Source organism: Fomitopsis serialis (assembly GCF_022376445.1).
Source record: "Fomitopsis serialis strain Sig1Antser10 chromosome Unknown B0H18scaffold_79, whole genome shotgun sequence".
In the NCBI taxonomy this organism is placed as follows: Eukaryota; Fungi; Basidiomycota; class Agaricomycetes; order Polyporales; family Fomitopsidaceae; genus Fomitopsis; species Fomitopsis serialis.
Genome location: NW_025955039.1, coordinates 49,324 through 67,491, shown reverse-complemented (window position 1 = coordinate 67,491; position 18,168 = coordinate 49,324). Strand labels below are relative to the sequence as shown.

Sequence of the window (18,168 nt, the reverse complement as noted above, 5' to 3'; positions counted from 1 at the left end):
AAAGTACTATGCTGCCACTAACCTCGGTCATCGCTCCTGCGTACTCAACTTGCTATTCGCACTCACTCAATGACCATGTACTTGATCTGAGCCATGTCGATCATGCTGCCCTTGTCGTGAGAGAGATGTGTTGAAGTCAGGTAGGCAATGTCGAAGGGACAAGGTCCTGAATTTGTGTGAGCTCGCCGATTACCCTCCGAAGTCCGCGAAGTACATAGTGAACCAAGTGTTGCATCGGTTTCAACATGTGAGTGAAACATATGTATTATACCCGCTGGCTATGCAATCAAGTTCATGCACTGCCAAGGTAATAACATCTCGTCGAATGCAGCCTGATACACTAAGTAGCCGTTCTGCAGTACTTCTAACTCCTGAGCGAGCGTACATATGATCTTTGCGGCCCAATTCATGCCCACAGCCCGTGCGGCTGCGCATTCAAAGTTATCCGTACTAAGGCCCTCCGAGTCTCCGTCGCCTGTGCCCGCGTCCCAGCTATGAATACGTGCCTCGATCTCCGTTTCGACCTTAGCTACAGTGTCCGAGATGGGCTGATACCTCCATTCCGTGAAGCGTTGCGCGCCGTTCGTTGTGAAGAGACGATATTGCTGGCCATTCAAGACATGGGTCAAGTCTTGTGCTGCCACACTGGCATCTCCCTTGTCCGGCGCAAACAGTTCATCGCCCTCACCCTTGTCCCGATCAGCCCCTCCGACTCGAAGCAGTTCCGAGGGGATTGTCGGGGTGTATGGAGGAGCGTACAGGCCGAGATCGGTCCTCACGGTACCACGCCGGCGTGCCACCGAGATGCTGAAAGGTGTTCGCGCAAGAGTAAAGATCGCCGCAGGGACTGCTTTGATTCGATGGTGGAAGGGGCTTGCACGATGCCCAACGCTGACTGCATATGCGTCGCGACTCACTCTGGCTCGCCTCGCACGACCACTGTAAGTCTACTGTAAGCAAAACGAACTCCGAACCTCATAGAGTATATCTTACGAAGGACTGTCGGCGTACTTCGCTTGCTGACTTCGTTTCGAGGTAACTCTCTGCTCTAACGTGTGATGTTTGGCACGTCGGCCCATGGATACGATTGGGAGGCGTGGTGTATAGATGGTGCGGATCGAGGGCGAGCAACTCATGAAGGGGCACAACTGATTGCTTTCGTGTAAGGCTCAAGAATATACTGCAGACGTTGTGTTACATGATTATGTAACAGTAATACAACTTCGGGCGAGCAGCGGAGCATGTGACTGTGATGGGGCGACGAACACAACGGACATGGTATCAAGAAAGGCGATGGAGTGATGGTGCAGCGAGAGTAGATAGCCCGGCGAAGAGACAGCGAGGCAGGCGAGGATGGTCCGAAGACATGCAACTACAGAATGAGGAACACGGTACCATTGGCCGTCGCCTCCACGAAAGCTGCCAGCGCCACAGCAAACATTGGGTAACGCTGGTACACGGAGTTAGGTACGCCGATGACGAGAGGCGACACGTTTGGCCTGTTGCAGATGCGAGTTCAGGACGGCTGGACACAAAAGGGAACCATACACTTACCAGCCAACGAAAACTCCGACAGCACGCCCTCTGGTCACACAGTACCAGCGGACACCACTCTCGCCGCCGCCGCCAACGCCAACGCCACAACCGCAGCTTGGTCGATTGCCACCGGAGCCGCCACCGCCGCCACCACCACCGCTCGGGAAGCCGCCGCTGATGGGGCCGCCGCTGCCAGACCCGCCGACGCCACACCCAGCAGCCAACGCGGTTGGCTGAGGCGCTGCAATATGCGGCGGGGGTCCCTTTCCATCCGTGGGTTCCTGATGGGCCCTGTCAGACGCGGTCTGGTCACTCCTCTGCTCTCCTATGAGATACTGTAGTCAGTGATCGTATCGCGTAGTCATTAATGAAAAGAATTACATACCGCGCGCAGGCATGTCCACAGCCTCCCAAATTTGACGGTCTGCTCGGGGGGAAACTTCTGTTCAACTCACGATACATGTCAAAGAAAAAGGGAATCCTTACCCTCCTCCTGCTCCGCAAAAACGCGAAGCTGCGCGATCAGCAATTGCAGCTGCTCGACACTGATAACAGGTGCCGGTGTCGAGGGGTTGGTGGTGACGTCCTTGCCAGTGTCCTTCCCGTTGGCCATCGCGAGCGAAGAAGAGTATGGGAACTTGAGGGGAGGTGGGTCGGATCCTGGTCAGAGCGAAGGCCAAGGATCAGTCCTTTATGTGTCTCGCGGATCGCGGCGAGCGAACGTCCAGTGCCCATTGGACCATGCCTTGTCGCACGACCTCGGATTTACTGGACATGGCAGCCATGCTACCCCTCCGCAGTGTTCGGTTCCCTCAAGACTTCGTACTTCTATCTCACCTATCGCAGCTGCTACCGCCGCTGCCACGCCGTTGATTCGCCACTGATACGCCCCAGCGCGATCGCGCCCCAACAGCCTTTGGCACGCCTCCGTCCACGTCCGAATCAGTAAGACTGGTCGGTGATCGACGTGCACTGAGATGCTTACCATTTGGAGATGAATGAGAAATCGTCCTTCGGGACTTGCTGAGCTTGGTGATGTAGACGTGGGCCATACTACCGTTGCCTTGGGTTTGTGTGGCATGTGAACTTCATAAGGACGAGCGAGACAGTGGATGTATCACCGCTCTCCCGTATAGGCGTCTAGCTGGCACGGTGCACACTCTACCGATCCGCGTCTCATTGGTCAGATGGCTCCAAAACCCTGGGCGTCCCCAGAGCAGCTCGAATTCCTAGAGGCTAGGGTGGTGTCTTACCGTACTCATCAGGCTGAGCAAAGCTTAACGCGTTTCCGTGTTGAACTCTATCGCGAGTGGTTCCAAGCTTACCCGGAGAGGGATGTCGTGTTCCCGGGGCGCGTCGAACCGCTTACCGAAGAGGAGCTTGCAATCGTTGCCAAGGCTAATGAGGGACGAAAAGGCGTGAGTTTGCTCGAGCTTCCCAAATGCACGGAACGTGGCTGATCCCTTGACGCAGAAACTGTGCAACTGGTACAACAATCGGATGGGCCAGAAGGGACGCAAGGCCGCGACCTCACGCAGTGCACGCGGTGAATTCTCTCTGAAGCCGAAGGGGACACGCTCTCTCCAAGTCAATGAGGTGTACTCACGGAAGTATTACAAGACTCGTGTCAAACACAAAGTCACCGCGAAGATAGAAGCCGCGAAGGTTGCGAAGAAGGAGTACTCGAGGGCAGAGAAGCTGGCATTGATCAAGTACGAGACCGGCGAGTCGTTCAAGAACGAGTCCGACGAGGTGAAGGCCGAGATCGAGGACGAGGTGCGTGCGGCGAAGGAGGTCGCAGCGGAGACTCGTGGAGAAGACGGGAGCCAGGCCGACGGTGATATCAGCCCGGCTTGTCGTCAAGCGTATGTTGTTCCTGTCAATGAGAAGTTTGCATCATTAAGTCTCATCCATTCGTGTAGTATCATCGACGACTTACCGGCGGCCTTCGGACAATTCTTCGGCGCTGTCCACGCGAAGACGAAGATGTACTGCATGGTGTTTGTTGTGGGCAAGGAGCCGGGCAGCGACAAGGTCACGAGCCTAACGTGAGTGATGTAGTCTAGACGCAGGACAAGCCGTACTCATCAGGGCTCTTCAAAGATTCCACTCAGAGCCGCCTGGGCAGGGATATGACTTTGGCTCGTCGACACCCGACTTCAAGGGTCGCTTTGTTCGGCCATTCATCAAATATGTCAAAAAAGAGTTGGGTGAGCGCACTACCTGAACCTTGAATGACGTCTGCTCACTGACCTGATCATCACTATAGCATGCACCGAGGAACAGGAATCCCAGACACCCGAGCGGGAAACTGGCGCGAGTCCCAGCGCCACAGGCCCTGCGGACGACCTCGAAAGCGTTGCGGGTGATTCTACCCCTAGCGGCTCTGCGCACGAGTTGCCGGCCGCGGTGTCGGAGGAGCAGACCGTCGAGGAGGAGCAGACCGTCGAGGAGGAGCAGACCATCGAGGAGGAGCAGACCGTCGAGGAGGAGCAGACCGTCGAGGAGGAGCAGCTCGTCGAGGAGGAGCAGACCGCCGTCGAGGACCCTCAGATCGTCGAGGAACTTCCGTCCGTCCCTGTGAAATCACCTGACACGGTTGTCAGCGCCAGCGCTAGCGCCCCCGACTCCTCAGCGGAGAACGCCGTGTTGCGGTCAGACGCCAACTTCATACCTCTGTCTGCTGACCCCGATTGGGACGAGTCCACGTCGACGTCGATGCTCGACCTGCTTCTTGGCCCCAATCCTGACCATCTCTATCCGTCCAACGTCCACTTCTCCCAGCTCGATTACTCTCAGTTTCACCCTGCTGCTCCTCAACTTTTCCCGACTCAGTTTGAAGCTACCCCGCCAGTTCGCCACGACTTGCGCTATCAGTCGGATGGTGGCGACGTACGCACTATGGCGCTGATGGGCAACGAGAACTACGTGTTTCCGCCATCTGCGAACCCCATGTCCTCAATGCCACAGTCCTATGCATACCCGCTTGCCGCAGGCACTCCGGCCATGGCGATGCATGCGTCGCTACCTACAGCAATGGCACCATTGTACTTCCCTCGCGGAGGCTGGAATCATGGGATGCACGCTCAAGGCAATCAAGTTGGAGCAGGTAGCTACTACTACAATGTGAGTTCAATCGTCTCCTCTGCGACTGCGTGTCTCCTGACTGCGCAACCTATTGCCCAGGATATGCCGATGGCGGTCCAGCCTGCGATGCCGACGATGGCCCAGCCTCTGCCGACGACGACTGTCCAGCCTGCGATGCCGACAATGGCCCAGCCTCTGCCGACGACGACTGTCCAGCCTGCGATGCCGACGACGGCCCAGCCTCTGCCGACGACGACTGTCCAGCCCGCGATGCTAACGACCGTCCAGCCTGTGCCGACGATGACCGTCCAGCCTCCGCCGCCGACTACCATCCAGCCTCTGCCGCCGACTACCATCCAACCTCTGCCGCTGACTACCGTCCAGCCTCCGCTGCCGACTACCGTTCAGCCTCCGCTGCCGACTACCATCCAGCTTCCGCTGCCGACTACCGTCCAGCCTGCGCCGATGACCGTCCAGCCTGCCATCGCGCCGCCGACGACCACTCAGCCGGTGCCGACAACGGTTGCCCAGGGTGCGCATGCACCTCCTTCGCCGCAGACGACCACTACTGGCATGGTCAGCTCGGGGTCAGCATCGACGACGCATACAAGTGTCATTTCACCGCGCGAGAAAATTCTCTCAGTGACTGGTGTTCAAGTTGTCGAGGGCAGCGTGTCTCGTTCTTCCGACGCTTCACTGGGGAGTGTCACGGCAGCACGACCACAGCGCATGCGTCGCCCACCTACTAATCCTGATGGCACGCGACCGAACAACCTGCCTGGTGGCTCAGACACGGAGAAGGAGAAGGAGAACCGTGATGGGGTGGTGTTGAATGGAAAAAGGAAGAGAGGCGGTGCGGCTGCCGGCGCATCACCGAAGAAGAGGAAGGTGAGCTAAGCTGAGACTCCTTCATAATTCGCTCGTCGCTATCTTCTTGCCGCCTTCCCGTTGTGTCTTGCTATCTTGCCCTGCATCGCATTCCCCGCTGTTCTTGTATGCCCGCATCCCTACGTACCTCATACAATCTCTTGCGATCTTGTGGCCTTCTCCCGTCTTGTTAGTATTACATTGTCGTGGCTGAGGGAGTGCATCGTGTAGTGCTGCGCCGACAGCTATCTTGTTCATAGTGTACAATACACTCGACGTCTAATGTATGAGAACCCATGTGCGAGCCTACGCGGAACCATCTACGCCTCTTACCATTGATGTAGGTGTGGCTACGACACGCGCACCGTGACGTTCAATGACCTCATGCATAAGTGATGAGTACTCTAGCCATGCATATAGTCGATAGACTCACCCTATACCAGCACGATTGTGATGTGTGGGGTGTATGCTGGAGGCACTTGGCAGTGTGTACGTCTCATGTTCAGTCACAACATGCCAGCGGCGGTAGAAGAAAATCGTTGTCAGTTATAGGATCGACTCGCCTCAATACAAATGTCTCAGGTCGCATCCGGTGTCTAACTGCCTACATATAGTATGTACTGGTACGGAATCACCAAGTCCTCAATGCCAGTATATCGAGGCCCGTCAATGACTCGGAGCAACTATGACGTTGAGGGACCGGCCTGCCAGTGCGCATCTATGTCTGTCAGTGGACATCGTCAAATGCGAGAAGACGTTGGGCTGCACCGTGACGCAGGGCTTCGCAGGGATGCCATTGGTGGAAGAGGAGGCGGCCATGGCAGCCGGGGAGCTAGTCGACTTGGGGGACTTGGGCTATTGAGGCGGCGAGCGACAAGTACCGATGAGCAAGCAACGACGAGAGGATGCGGAGAGGGACTCGAGGCAGTGGACGAGGGCTCGAAAGGGGCGGGGTGGGCGTGAGAGACAGTAGTGCGAGAGGGCGAGAGGGCGAGAGGGCGAGAGGGCGATGGCGGTAAGGCCATGTCTGCTTATTATACGGGCCATTCATAAATTTTTGTCGCACGATGTCGAGGGATGTATCACTGACCGGTATGTATCAACATCGAGGCCGGCTTCATGGACAGACATTGATACATTGCAGTGCCCGCAGCGCGGTCTGCCGATGTATCACCTGCCGGACTGAAATACATCCCCCGACGGCTACTTGCAGACTGATACATCCACCGGTGTCGGTGAATTGGGCGATGTATTGCCTGCCTGGGCCGTGATACATCGACCCACCGCTGCACGGTTGGCTGATGTATCGCCTGCCTGTACCGTGATACATCGACCTGCCGCTGCACGGTTGACCGATGTATCGCCTGTCTGTACCGCGATGTATAAGGTAATGCATTGAGAGACTGTCTCTAGACTACAACGATACATGTATCATTCTGTAACTCTAACTACAAGGATATTATGTATCAATATGCCGGTGTAGCCTGCATCGAGGCGGAGTGATAGGACGGTTACAAAGCCTGACTGGCTAGCTGGTCACCGAGTCCGGGTTCCGCAATGCCTGCAGATTGCCCAATTCTGCATACTGAAGACAGAGACAGGGGCACGGAAAAGTCAAAGAACACTCCCATCATTGACGAAGGGAATCCAATGGCTTTTAGCTCACTTCAGGTGTCTTGCGCTCTGAGTCGCGGCCGTTCGATCGTATCAGCCTTCGCCCGTACTGAGCACCTGGTGTCTTATCAGGTGCCACGCATTAATAGCCACAGATAATCAGCGAGGAAGCGGTGTCTCGATACCCGTTTCAAAGGGATTCCGCGTGCCAGGTGATTGAATAGCGCCTTGTGGGTGCACTAAGGTTCAGCACCACACCAGTGACCATACCGCAGGGCCAATGCACACGCACCCTTATACGACTGGTCCCCACCCGTCAAAGAGGTCGTGTCTTGTGGTCTGCCTACGGGAGACTACGCATGCCCACACGCACATTATGATGGACGAATCTGTACTCTGTGAGACCAGACGGAAAGTCAGACGCCGCGAGAACGTGAAGGGAGCGCTCCAATAAACCACTTTTTTTTACCGACACTACCAAGAGCCGCCAGCACTGGCAAATACGAAGACGGCCCTCACAATCGCGACAGTGCAGTCTGTCGCATCAAAGTACAATGGTCAGTTATGTAGTCAATGGGCTGTAAACGTCGAACGCACCCATGTCCTGATCATTGACGGTTCTTGACGTGGGAAAACAGAGCAGGACGATGATGAACACCACCCGAGCGACCGCTTGAACGAGTCCTACAGGCATGTAAAACGCACCGAGCGAGAAAGGGCCCGGGGTTAACTTGTGCCTCCCCGATGTCATTCGAAGGACTATGGGCGTCGCGTATGATATATACACACAAATGACCGGAGCCCTGGCGAATGATATTGTCAATATCTCAGCACTTGAAGACACAGGTGACCATGACAGAATTACCCAGCGAGCGAAGTTAGTGTAGTCGATGAGAACCGCGATCGACAGCTAGAACCATGACTAGCCAGCAGCGTTCACGGGTGTTTGCGCGTGTCGGTTTATCCAATTCCGCAATCGCGATACAGGAAGCGCATTCAAGTGTCTTGTGAAGGCAAAGATTACGCGTGATGCATCCACTTCCTGGGCGGCGCCACAAAGAAATTGGAGGGAACGTTTGAATCTAATTTGAACGTGCTACCATTGAAGTTTGGCATCGCGATAGCCTCACCTGGACAACACAAGTCATACATCAGATGACGAGCATCCATTGATAACATCCAGGTAGTACAACTGACCCATGGGCATTCGAGTGGATAGTTCCGTCGCCAGCAGGTCCGGGACAGATACGATGGCATACGAAGCTGCGATACAAAGAATCCATCCGAGCGATGCCAGAGTCGTAGTGTCTCGAACGCGATTCCGAAGAGAGAGAGGCTGCTTGCACCGGGGCTCTATGGACACTCCGCGATCTGCAGGGGAGTGGAACGGCCAGAGCCAATTTAAGAGTGCTCATGGCCGGCCTCGCGACAGACAACGGGGGTATCGCGCTTCACAGATGCGCAACACATCGTTTCGCTTGCGGTTGGGGGGAACATTCGAGTGGAAAGTGTGTCTTCAAGCAGGCGTAGGAGACGGTAGTCTCCGTTGCAGACCATAAAAGGCCACAAGCGTCTATAGGAGACGGACGCTGTACGTATGTAGACTGAAAACATTGTCTCAAATTAAATCTGACTCTAAGTATTGAGAGACGCACTTTTACTTAGAGCAGAGGTGTCTATGACCCTGGTCCCAGGCTCCTAAAACCAGCCGTCCATGGCGTTCTCGCTCCTACATGTCGATAGCCCACCATATGCTGAATCCGAAAAAGGGAATTGTGTTTAGTGTTATGTAATGTCCGAAGTTTATGCGACTAAGAGGAGGAGAACGCCATAGGACGGCTGGCCAATTTCGTCCCCGAGGCCACCCGAGGCATGCGCGCTTCGCCCTCAGGCCAGCAGTGCGGTCACAGTAAGTGACCGAGCGCCTTTCAGCGAGTTTCGGGGTCCCGCTTGGCTCGCTTGCCCCGAGTCATCCAAATCAGGACATCGCTCGACGCTCGTGCGTCGAGGCGCGATTCATGATGGTTTTCGGTCTCGCATCCATCCAATGGGAGGATGTGGGACTGACAACACATTTGGGAAATTCAATGAGCATTTCTTTGGTGCCTCGCGTCGCTGCCCCAAAATTTGACAAAATAAATGAGCGGGGACTCGAACCCGTGCACCCGAAAAGGTGATCGGCGGCCATGACCACTGCACCAAAGTACCAACACCGTTTTATCGACGGCACTAAATAAGAGTACCAGCCAGCTCGTGGGACCCATTTATGGCCACCCCTATGTAGCACATCACGACGTGCATACTGCAGTGACCGTGTGCTTCGCTGACGTGCCGGGCAGCGCATCTGCCACATGGGGCACTGACAATGATTATCCCATCATTTATACAAGGGTGGCCGTGTACTTCGGAGTTGACAGGCAATGGGTGCCACGAGCTGGCTGGTACTCTTATTTAGTGCCATCGATAAAACGGTGTTGGTACTTTGGTGCAGTGGTCATGGCCGCCGATCACCTTTTCGGGTGCACGGGTTCGAGTCCCCGCTCATTTATTTTGTCAAATTTTGGGGCAGCGACGCGAGGCACCAAAGAAATGCTCATTGAATTTCCCAAATGTGTTGTCAGTCCCACATCCTCCCATTGGATGGATGCGAGACCGAAAACCATCATGAATCGCGCCTCGACGCACGAGCGTCGAGCGATGTCCTGATTTGGATGACTCGGGGCAAGCGAGCCAAGCGGGACCCCGAAACTCGCTGAAAGGCGCTCGGTCACTTACTGTGACCGCACTGCTGGCCTGAGGGCGAAGCGCGCATGCCTCGGGGTGGCCTCGGGGACGAAATTGGCCAGCCGTCCTATGGCGTTCTCCTCCTCTTAGTCGCATAAACTTCGGACATTACATAACACTAAACACAATTCCCTTTTTCGGATTCAGCATATGGTGGGCTATCGACATGTAGGAGCGAGAACGCCATGGACGGCTGGTTTTAGGAGCCTGCCCTGGTCCCTGGCGTGTACGACAGATTGTAGTGTCTGTCCATGTCAACGACCGTCCACTGGCCATGGTCTACGTCCAGTGGCAATGCACTTCTAACGAGACCAGCGCACGCACTGTGAATTTGCCTGACCAGACCCACCGCACAGGACGTTCTCTACATGGTTCGTAACACAGCATCATATTGCAACAGACTGTAGCAACGCGGCTGGTAGACAGGTCATGACGTACACGTAGCAGACATCTGCATAGGGGAGTGATCTAGCATACAAGGAGATCCGTATTGTAAGTCGAGACAGAAGACAAGCTTAAGGGAACATGAAGGAGTGACGGACGAAATAACAGAGCCGAACGTACGAATTAGTCGAAGTGAGTAAGTGCACCCAAGGAGGCTCGCTCTAATCGACGGCGAACCATACAGGCCGCGCGCCGCGAAGTCGAAGGTTCCAGTCAGACACGAAAACGAATTGAGGGCGCCTCACGCAGTCAGGCCCAATCCTGCGAGCTTGCGCACTTCCCTGGTCTCGCGCTCGACACTGAGGAAGTACTCGAGCGCCTTCCTTGCCTTGTGTTCGACGTCCTCCGCGCCTTGAACCTCCCTGTTCTTCTCGTCCATCGCCGTGCGGAAACGCTCCTTCAAGTCCCACGACGCCAGCCGAAGCACTTTGCGTGTCTCTCGGCTCACTCGAAGCCCGTGTAGTTCAACGAACGTGCCCTCTGCACCCCGCTCCTCAGCCTCCTTCGCCAGCGTCGTCTTGATCCGCCTGCCAATAGTCCGAGGGATCGTGCTCGGGAGCTCGAGGATAAAGTACACCGCCGCCCCGATGGTGACAGCACCGAGAATGGGCGCCGCCCACTTGCGCGCGTTCTCGTTTTCGAACAGCGCGCCAATGCGAACGAAGCCCTCGATGATCCCGCGTGCGCCAATTGCCTGCCCGCCGACCATCGTAACCGCGCCGATGCCGACTGAGGCGACACTGAGGGCAGTCATTGGGCTCTCCTCTTCGTCCTCGGCCTTCTTGTCGCCGAACGTGACCCAGAACTGGTGGTGCACGTCAAACAGATCGAAGAAGCTCGTCTCCAGCATGTCCGAGCGCTGTGAGAGCCCGATACCCAGGCCAAGCATGCCGCCTGCGACGACGGCGCCACTCGACACGGTCCGGCTCTTCCTCCGCGCGTTCTTATCAGCGCGCACAGAGAACATCGCTTCGGGCATGAACACACGCCGTGGCCGTTCGATGCCCTCGGGCAGGTGCTCGTCGCCCATACGCGAGATCTTGTTGACCGAGTTCGACGTCGTGACGCGAGCCTCGTCCTCGGCCAGCTTGACAGCCATGTCCAAGCTCGCGAGCAGAGCTTGCTTGACGTCCCGAGCGTAGTCCCAGATATTGAGCAGACCAGGGTAAGTCGGCATCTTGAGCGACGCGAGGTCGACGCCGAGCTTGCCTTGGCTAACGCGGTCGAGAGCAGTCGAGAGCAGCTCTTTGGTTCGGCTACGCGTTGCCGACGCGCCTTCCTCCTCAACAGACTCGAGGCTGTCCTCCAGGTTCTGACGGCCGTTCTTCATCTTCTCAAGGACGGGGCGCGACCTGTCGAGGTCCTCGCGAGCGCGCTTGAGCTCGGAGTCGGCAACGATGGCGTTGGCACCGATGAGCAAGCCGACATCAGAAAGGACGTGGTGGAGGTATGTCGACGCAGGCGCAAGCTTGGACTTTGTGCGCTTGACGAGGACGAACGAGCGGAGCGACGACTCGAGGTTGTCAAAGTCTGGAGTGCCGTTTTCTATGGCCGATGCCGAGTCGACGAAGTGCACGAGGTCCTCGGCGTCGTCGTACGTCGCTGGGCTGAGCTCTTTGATCTGCTGGAGCACAAGCCTCTTGCACTTGGCCTTGTCGCGGATGTGGTCGTACTTGTTCACGACAATGAAAACGTACGCCTTCTCCTTGCTAGCCGTCGTCAGGAACTCCTTCGCCGACAGCGTGAAGTGGTTCTCCGCCGAGACGACGAAGACGACGACGTCAATCTCCTCCTGGCGAGTGAACACACCCGTCGTCTTGACGAGGTCGCGGTTGAGGCCGGGGGCATCGATCAACGAGATATCGACGATGCCATTGCTCAGCAGCGAACTGGCCGGATCACGCGAGTCGGACAGGTAGATCTTGAGCACCTGCGATTCGTTTTCGTTCTCGGACACAAATGACTCCAGATCCGAAAGAGCGGCCCGTGTAAACGTCGACTCGTCCTCCCTGCTGTATGATACGCCGTCCTTGAGGATGTGCACTTCCTCCTTGCCGTCGTTCTCCGACACAGCGTCATGTACTTCGCAGAACGCCGTAGTGCATGGCTGCTGGTCAACCGGCATGACCTCGCGACGCAACAACGCGTTCACGAACGTCGACTTGCCAGCATTGAGGTCGCCAGTAACGAGTACCTTTGACGAGGTGTCCTCCACACGCAGACGGAGCCTGTCGATGTGAGTGACAGCATTGCTAATCCGTTCGTCCAAAAGATTGGCAATGGAAGACTTCTCCAGCTGCGAGACGAGAGCCGCTGGCGAGCTTGTCGACCCGTGTGCGCCCAGCTTAAGGTCGAGGCGGATGACATGGAAGTCGGCCGAATCTGGAGAAGGGATAAGACCCTCCGCCTCCTCTTGCGGTGCGACCTCTGGCTCCTCCTCGGCGTCTGCAATGGACGCCAAGGTCATGGAACGGGCCATGCCTGCACGAGTCGGGTTGACAACGACCTCCGCCTGGAAGTTTGGATCATCTGGGAAGGAAAGCGAACGGCGCATGCCCTTGCGTCTCTTTGGGGATGCGGGTTGCTCCGCATTCTCCTCGGGCTGCTCCTGCAATTGAGGGTACCTGACAACCCACGATGTCTTATTGAAATCGCGAAGGCCGCCAAGCAGTGATTTTGCTGAGTCAATGGCGTTCAGAAGCCTGCAAGGATGTCAGTGAATAGCTCAGAAACGGACATGTAGACATGTAGGACCGCGAGGTCTACTTGTCATTGCGGTCGGATCATTGGGCACTCGAGACCATTCGCATGCGTGCCCTGCGCAGAGCGAGGAAGGGACTGAGCCTGTCATATCAAAACATAACCTTTCCGACGATGTGGCACTGGGACCACCCTGTCCTGGATCAATCTTCCTCGCCCCTGCTGGTGAAGCCTATGCCCACTTCTCCGCACATCTCTTGACGGGTTGAGTCACTGATGAGAATGCTCACCTCTCTTTAGCCCCAATGTACGCCTCCTGCATATCTTCGGCAACGCGAGGCACATCGGCGCTCTCTTCTGAAGCCTGAGGGCTTTGCTGCTTGCGCGAAGCTTGGGGCAAGTAAGACACAGACATGCTAGTGAATATCCCACAAAAGTGGATAGCTCTTCAGGAGGTTGTGTTCGCCGTCACTGTCAGTGTCGTCGTCGTCGTCGCCGTGTGAGTAGGTGGTGGTGGTTATGGAGAATGATGATGTGATACTCCGGGTTCGAGGTTGAGCCTGTGAAATGGGTTGTGTCGGAGTCTGAAAAATTACATATTCTTGGGGTAAAGGCAAGAGTGCTTGAGTTATCGGAGCTCCAAATATTAGTCAATCGAGCTTTGAAAACACATCCGAGTTCCCCCGGGTTTCCGCTTTTGGCAGCCGTCGTCTTTTCCGGTGTCCACTCAAGTACTGGATACTACTGACAGTGGAGGAAGTAGAACCTGAGTAGAACTGAGGGTGACCAGAGCTGCGGTTGGATATTACAAGCCGGTGGTACGCCCATGACTGGTAATGCACCCCTACGTCGTTGAATTCCGAAGGTCGACACGGAGATAGCCATTAGCACACTCCAGGCACATACTTATGCACTTACTGAACGCCGCCATGGACTGCATCCGGCGCACTTATATTGGGCGACTTGCTCTCATCCTATTACTCTTCCCGCGATCAATATGGCTGAAGATGCTCCTATCGTTCCAGCGATGAAGAGGACTGACAGCACGTTCGAGGAAATACCCATCATGTGAGTCTCAGCCGTGAGCTTGTGAAACAGGAAAACACGGATACTTACGAGTTTGTATGAGATCACAGCGATCTTCAGAACATACAAAACACAGATCCCGCCGTCCGACGCGCTCTGGCTGACGAAGTCCGAGACGCTTGCATCAATGTCGGGTTCTTCTACGGTATGTGCATATTCGAAGTCATACACTCGTTCACCATACAGAATACTCCACCAGTGAAGAACCACACCATTCCCCAATCCACGATTCACGACGCCGTGTCCGCCGGCAAGCGCTTCTTCTCCCTCCCGCTCGACACCAAGGCAACGCTGGACATCCACAAAACCGGGAACTTCAAGGGCTACACCGCGCTGCTCGGCGAGAACACGAACCCCGAAAACCGCGGAGATTTGCACGAAGGCTTCGACCTCGGCTGGGAGGAGTTCTCCGGCGAGGGTCGTACGGCAGAGGAAGACGGGGTCATGGGCGGCGGGAACGTCTGGCCGAAGGGTCTACCTGGATTCAGAGAGGCTTCTCTCGAGTATTAGTGAGTGTCTGATCTTTGTCTGCGGAGCACTTAGTCTTATGGTGGTTGTACAGCCACGCTGCTGTGAACTTGGGCAAGATGCTCTTCCCCCTGTTCGCCCTTGCGCTGAACCTTCCGGAGACTTTCTTCGACGACAAGGTCTCCATGAAACTTGTATCATACCGAGATGTGGCACTCACGGAATGCATAGACAACAAAACCCGCAGCGATCATGCGCCTGCTCTACTATCCGCCACAGACCGGTGCAGTGGATGCCCGTGTAGAGGGTATCGGGGCGCATACCGAGTAAGAACATTCAGAACCTATGTCTGAGACGGATTACTAACGGGTATTGCACAGTTATGAGGTTACAACTCCTTACTTCCTACTAGGACAAGTCGATATTGATGGGCTCTCAGTGCTTCACGATCCTCTGGCAAGATAAAGTTCAGGCCCTGCAAGTGCTCAATGCTGCGGGAAGGTGGATTGATGCTGTCCCAATTCCTGGGACGCTCGTTATCAAGTGTGTTCATATTACTTGATCGCTGTATTGTGAATTGACATGCCCTCGCAGCATTGGGGACCAGTTCGCTCGTTGGTCCAGTGCGTTTTGTGTCCAAATTCGACAGATGAACATATTGACACTCTGAGACATGTAGACGACGTATTCAAGTCGACCGTCCACCGTGCTGTCAACCGGTCCGGCGTCGAGCGATACTCCATCCCGCTCTTCTTCGGCAGCGACTACAATGTTAGACTCGAGGTAAGCGTTCGTTGCTCCTAAGGGTGCCTGAGGTACTGATGGTTGGCGACCGCTTCAGCCGTTCCCGGGATGTGTTACGGAAGACAACCCAGCGAAGTACGAGGTAGTCACGGCGGGCGATTATGTGAAGTCGAGGTTAGAGGCGACGTACAAAAACCACTAGACATTGAAGGGGAGTCATGTCGGAATTTGTACGTACATGGGGGTTCACCGTTCGCAGTCATTTTCGAGCCGCATCCGCCCATCGACACAAAGGTTAATTCTTCATGGTTCGTCCACATGTGCATACTGACGGTTACCTGCCAGTCTAAGTGCAAGTGTAATCACCAGTGCACTGGCCCGAAATAGTACTGAACCCGCGAAACTCGATCGGAGTCAGAGATACTTACTACACAGCTACCTCAGATCGTGTCCGTCGAAGGGAAATACTCGCGTCTACTCATAACATGCGAGGTCCATGTATTTATGCACCTACGTCTCATTTGATGACATCGCCCAGAGCAGGTGTTGCCAGATATAGAATTCTGCGATCGACCGGTGCTTACGTGCACGGACGTGTTCACTTGGCGTTCAGACAGGTACCTATAATAGACGTGCATTGTGCTCCCGAGTCCTCACATATTCGGTGAGTCCTTATTCATCACAACTTTTCCCGTTGGGGACAACATCGAACGAAACCGATTGATTTATTCATTGGATTAGATCCAAATTAGATCATTGGCTCTGACATAACTACTGAAGAACATGCAATCTGACTCGTTCGACCGTGACGCGGGCGAGTCTTTCCTCTCTGTGGCCCGCTTTCAACATTGCCTCTCACTGTACGGCTCCATAGCATGCCAGCGACGTCTCGTGGCTCTAGGCAGCGTCTTCTGCACTCTGCAGAGCGCACGGCTATGTCGGACACCAAGGATGGTTGTACAGAGGTAGAAGTGCTGATCCATGGCAAGGACACCCTAAACGACATGCCTAATGAGAAGCGCTCTCGAATAGCGGGAACCCATGACGACGGTCTTTTTGACACGGAGAATCCACGCCTCAGGCTCAGTCTGCTTCTTGCGCTGCCGCTGGAAGTGATGTTGGAGGTATGCACTCTGCTATCAAGGTGACGACCATACGTACTTACGACGTATGTCCCGAATCCACTGATGTAGATAATTTCGCTCCTGAAGCCATTGGACTTGGCAAACCTTGCGCAGACCGACAAAGCATTTCGGGCGATGATCATGTCCCCTCTCGCTTCCAAGACGTGGACAGCAGCGAGAAAGTTCGCCGGAAACGCCCCTGAGTGCCCGCCGCGCGTGTCAGAGGTCTCTTGGGCAAGGTTCCTCTACGGCTCAACTAAATGGTAAAGTGTTTACGACAGTACATGGTCTACGCACACTGATTTATCTTCACAGAAGTGTCGTTTGGACAGCGTTCACAATTTGGATTTCGCCCTCATGCGGTGTATATGCCAGACATGCAAGTATAAGGAGTACGTTACTAACCATGATTCACGCCGCGATGAACTTATATAATGACCTTGGCATAGACTCGTACACGATCGCTTCCTTCCCGAACGCTTCCCCAGTGTGCATCCCGCGGTCTTGGTGTTGATCCCTCACACACACGGTTGAGTGTCTTATCTTCGTCATGGGCTGAGTCCAGAGCTCATCTCAGGCTGTCGCTCAGCTTACCACCCAGAACACAAGCTCTATTGGGATGCCGATATCATTGCAATTCAAACATGTACGACGAGTACCAGAGGGATATCAATGTCACTTCACGGAAAGCCGCAGCGGAGAAGGCGCTGCAGCAATTCCGAGATGAGCGGGCGGACTATGTGAAAGCTGTTGTTGAGGTATGCCGTTTAGTCTTCCGTACTTACGACTACTACTGCTCAAACTGACACGCCATGTGGCTAGCATGCGGAGAAGTGCACTCGGTGGTTGAATAACAGTGACTTCGACATATATCTTGAACACGAGCTGCAGGGGCGTCTAGAGCTACACTACAACCGGTACGCAAATCCTTCCTGTTGTGTCGTACGTGTCAGCAACTGAACCCACACAGGCTCGTACGGCGGTTCCGGGAGCTAGGGTATGAGGATCAAGATATTCGTGCGATACGATCGAGGCCAGAGACTACACGCGATCGCGACGTGACTGAACGAGGTCAGTTCCCGTCTCGTCTTCGCCCTGGTTTGCTCTCCTCATCTTCATGTAGTCTGGAGGCACCTCAGGCCTCTGCTGCAACCATACGTTGAGATGGCACGATGCAACCGACTGGACGCGAGCGAACCACAGATCATAGAGTCTAGAAAGGCTCTGGTCGGTCGGGCGTATGACAAATACAAGTCAACTCTGCGGCCCATCGAATGCGTCTATCTTCCACCCCACGAGCTCATTCACGCCATCCCAGCGTTTCGCTCGTTGATTTACGCCGATCTCAATGTTCCGCTTCAGCAAGCCGCGTGCGACGAGGCCGCGCAGCGTTTGCCTGGGTACATCGCCGCCTTCAAGGACACGCTCAAGTCCCGCCTACTGCGATGCCTGGCTGATGTGGGCGCGTTGGAGAAGAATCGCAGAGCATCGGAGCGGTTGACGAAGGGCGCGGGGAGCTGCCTGGGGCTGGCCACCTCCGTCTTCGGCTTGAAAATAGGCCCTAGCTGGAACACCAAGTGGCTTTTCGGCATTAATGGTGTCACCGCATTCCTTGCTCACTATCAAAAACCGATGTTTCACGGTTGCGACACGGCGTTCTGGGTTGCGGCATACGAACTGGACTGTGGGGAGCTGGGTAACAGTACCTTGAACT

General features: G+C 55.3%; 6 protein-coding genes across 6 annotated transcripts; 3 read left to right on the top strand and 3 right to left on the bottom strand.

Annotated features, from left to right (window-relative positions):
* Positions 1-1,372: 1,372 nt before the first annotated feature.
* B0H18DRAFT_1122563 (uncharacterized protein) lies at positions 1,373-2,149 on the bottom strand (the record flags this gene model as incomplete). The annotated part of the gene is made up of 4 exons (XM_048034533.1): positions 1,373-1,499; positions 1,555-1,861; positions 1,922-1,960; positions 2,023-2,149. 4 exons carry the CDS (start codon positions 2,147-2,149, stop codon positions 1,373-1,375), a joined length of 600 nt encoding a protein of 199 aa, XP_047889462.1.
* A 574-nt stretch (positions 2,150-2,723) lies between these two features.
* On the top strand, positions 2,724-5,520 carry B0H18DRAFT_1122562 (uncharacterized protein; the record flags this gene model as incomplete). Its single annotated transcript, XM_048034532.1, has 6 exons — positions 2,724-2,954; positions 3,010-3,401; positions 3,459-3,584; positions 3,640-3,746; positions 3,806-4,662; positions 4,723-5,520. The coding sequence occupies 6 exons, from the start codon at positions 2,724-2,726 to the stop codon at positions 5,518-5,520; spliced, it is 2,511 nt and encodes an 836-aa protein (XP_047889461.1).
* A 1,498-nt stretch (positions 5,521-7,018) lies between these two features.
* B0H18DRAFT_957573 (uncharacterized protein) lies at positions 7,019-7,798 on the bottom strand (the record flags this gene model as incomplete). The annotated part of the gene is made up of 6 exons (XM_048042584.1): positions 7,019-7,075; positions 7,157-7,221; positions 7,397-7,457; positions 7,478-7,597; positions 7,624-7,640; positions 7,702-7,798. The coding sequence occupies 6 exons, from the start codon at positions 7,796-7,798 to the stop codon at positions 7,019-7,021; spliced, it is 417 nt and encodes a 138-aa protein (XP_047889460.1).
* A 2,455-nt stretch (positions 7,799-10,253) lies between these two features.
* Positions 10,254-13,565, bottom strand: B0H18DRAFT_1028238 (uncharacterized protein). Its single transcript, XM_048029924.1, has 2 exons — positions 13,323-13,565; positions 10,254-13,034 (listed from the first exon to the last, which is right to left on the bottom strand). The coding sequence occupies exons 1-2, from the start codon at positions 13,445-13,447 to the stop codon at positions 10,574-10,576; spliced, it is 2,586 nt and encodes an 861-aa protein (XP_047889459.1). The 5' UTR covers positions 13,448-13,565; the 3' UTR covers positions 10,254-10,573.
* Positions 13,566-13,733: 168 nt separating this feature from the next.
* B0H18DRAFT_1028234 (Clavaminate synthase-like protein) lies at positions 13,734-15,881 on the top strand. Its single transcript, XM_048029923.1, has 12 exons — positions 13,734-13,850; positions 13,914-14,100; positions 14,169-14,263; positions 14,318-14,627; positions 14,681-14,765; positions 14,818-14,912; positions 14,967-14,973; positions 15,026-15,129; positions 15,181-15,209; positions 15,266-15,369; positions 15,428-15,624; positions 15,676-15,881. Exons 2-11 carry the CDS (start codon positions 14,030-14,032, stop codon positions 15,530-15,532), a joined length of 1,005 nt encoding a protein of 334 aa, XP_047889458.1. The 5' UTR covers positions 13,734-13,850; positions 13,914-14,029; the 3' UTR covers positions 15,533-15,624; positions 15,676-15,881.
* Positions 15,882-16,265: 384 nt separating this feature from the next.
* Positions 16,266-16,721, top strand: B0H18DRAFT_1122559 (uncharacterized protein; the record flags this gene model as incomplete). Its single annotated transcript, XM_048034531.1, has 2 exons — positions 16,266-16,454; positions 16,524-16,721. 2 exons carry the CDS (start codon positions 16,266-16,268, stop codon positions 16,719-16,721), a joined length of 387 nt encoding a protein of 128 aa, XP_047889457.1.
* Between the last annotated feature and the right edge of the window lie 1,447 nt (positions 16,722-18,168).

What these genes read in the sequence shown, in the direction of transcription:
- B0H18DRAFT_1028234 (XM_048029923.1), top strand. Translation starts at nt 14,030, where the DNA reads ATGGCTGAAGATGCTCCTATCGTTCCAGCGATGAAGAGGACTGACAGC. An exon ending in TTCGAGGAAATACCCATCAT is followed by an intron (nt 14,101 to 14,168) that starts GTGAGTCTCAGC and finishes ATGAGATCACAG; the next exon opens with CGATCTTCAGAACATACAAA. An exon ending in CCTGGGACGCTCGTTATCAA is followed by an intron (nt 15,130 to 15,180) that starts GTGTGTTCATAT and finishes ATGCCCTCGCAG; the next exon opens with CATTGGGGACCAGTTCGCTC.
- B0H18DRAFT_1028238 (XM_048029924.1), bottom strand. Translation starts at nt 13,447, where the DNA reads ATGTCTGTGTCTTACTTGCCCCAAGCTTCGCGCAAGCAGCAAAGCCCT. An exon ending in TACATTGGGGCTAAAGAGAG is followed by an intron (nt 13,035 to 13,322) that starts GTGAGCATTCTC and finishes ACATCCTTGCAG; the next exon opens with GCTTCTGAACGCCATTGACT.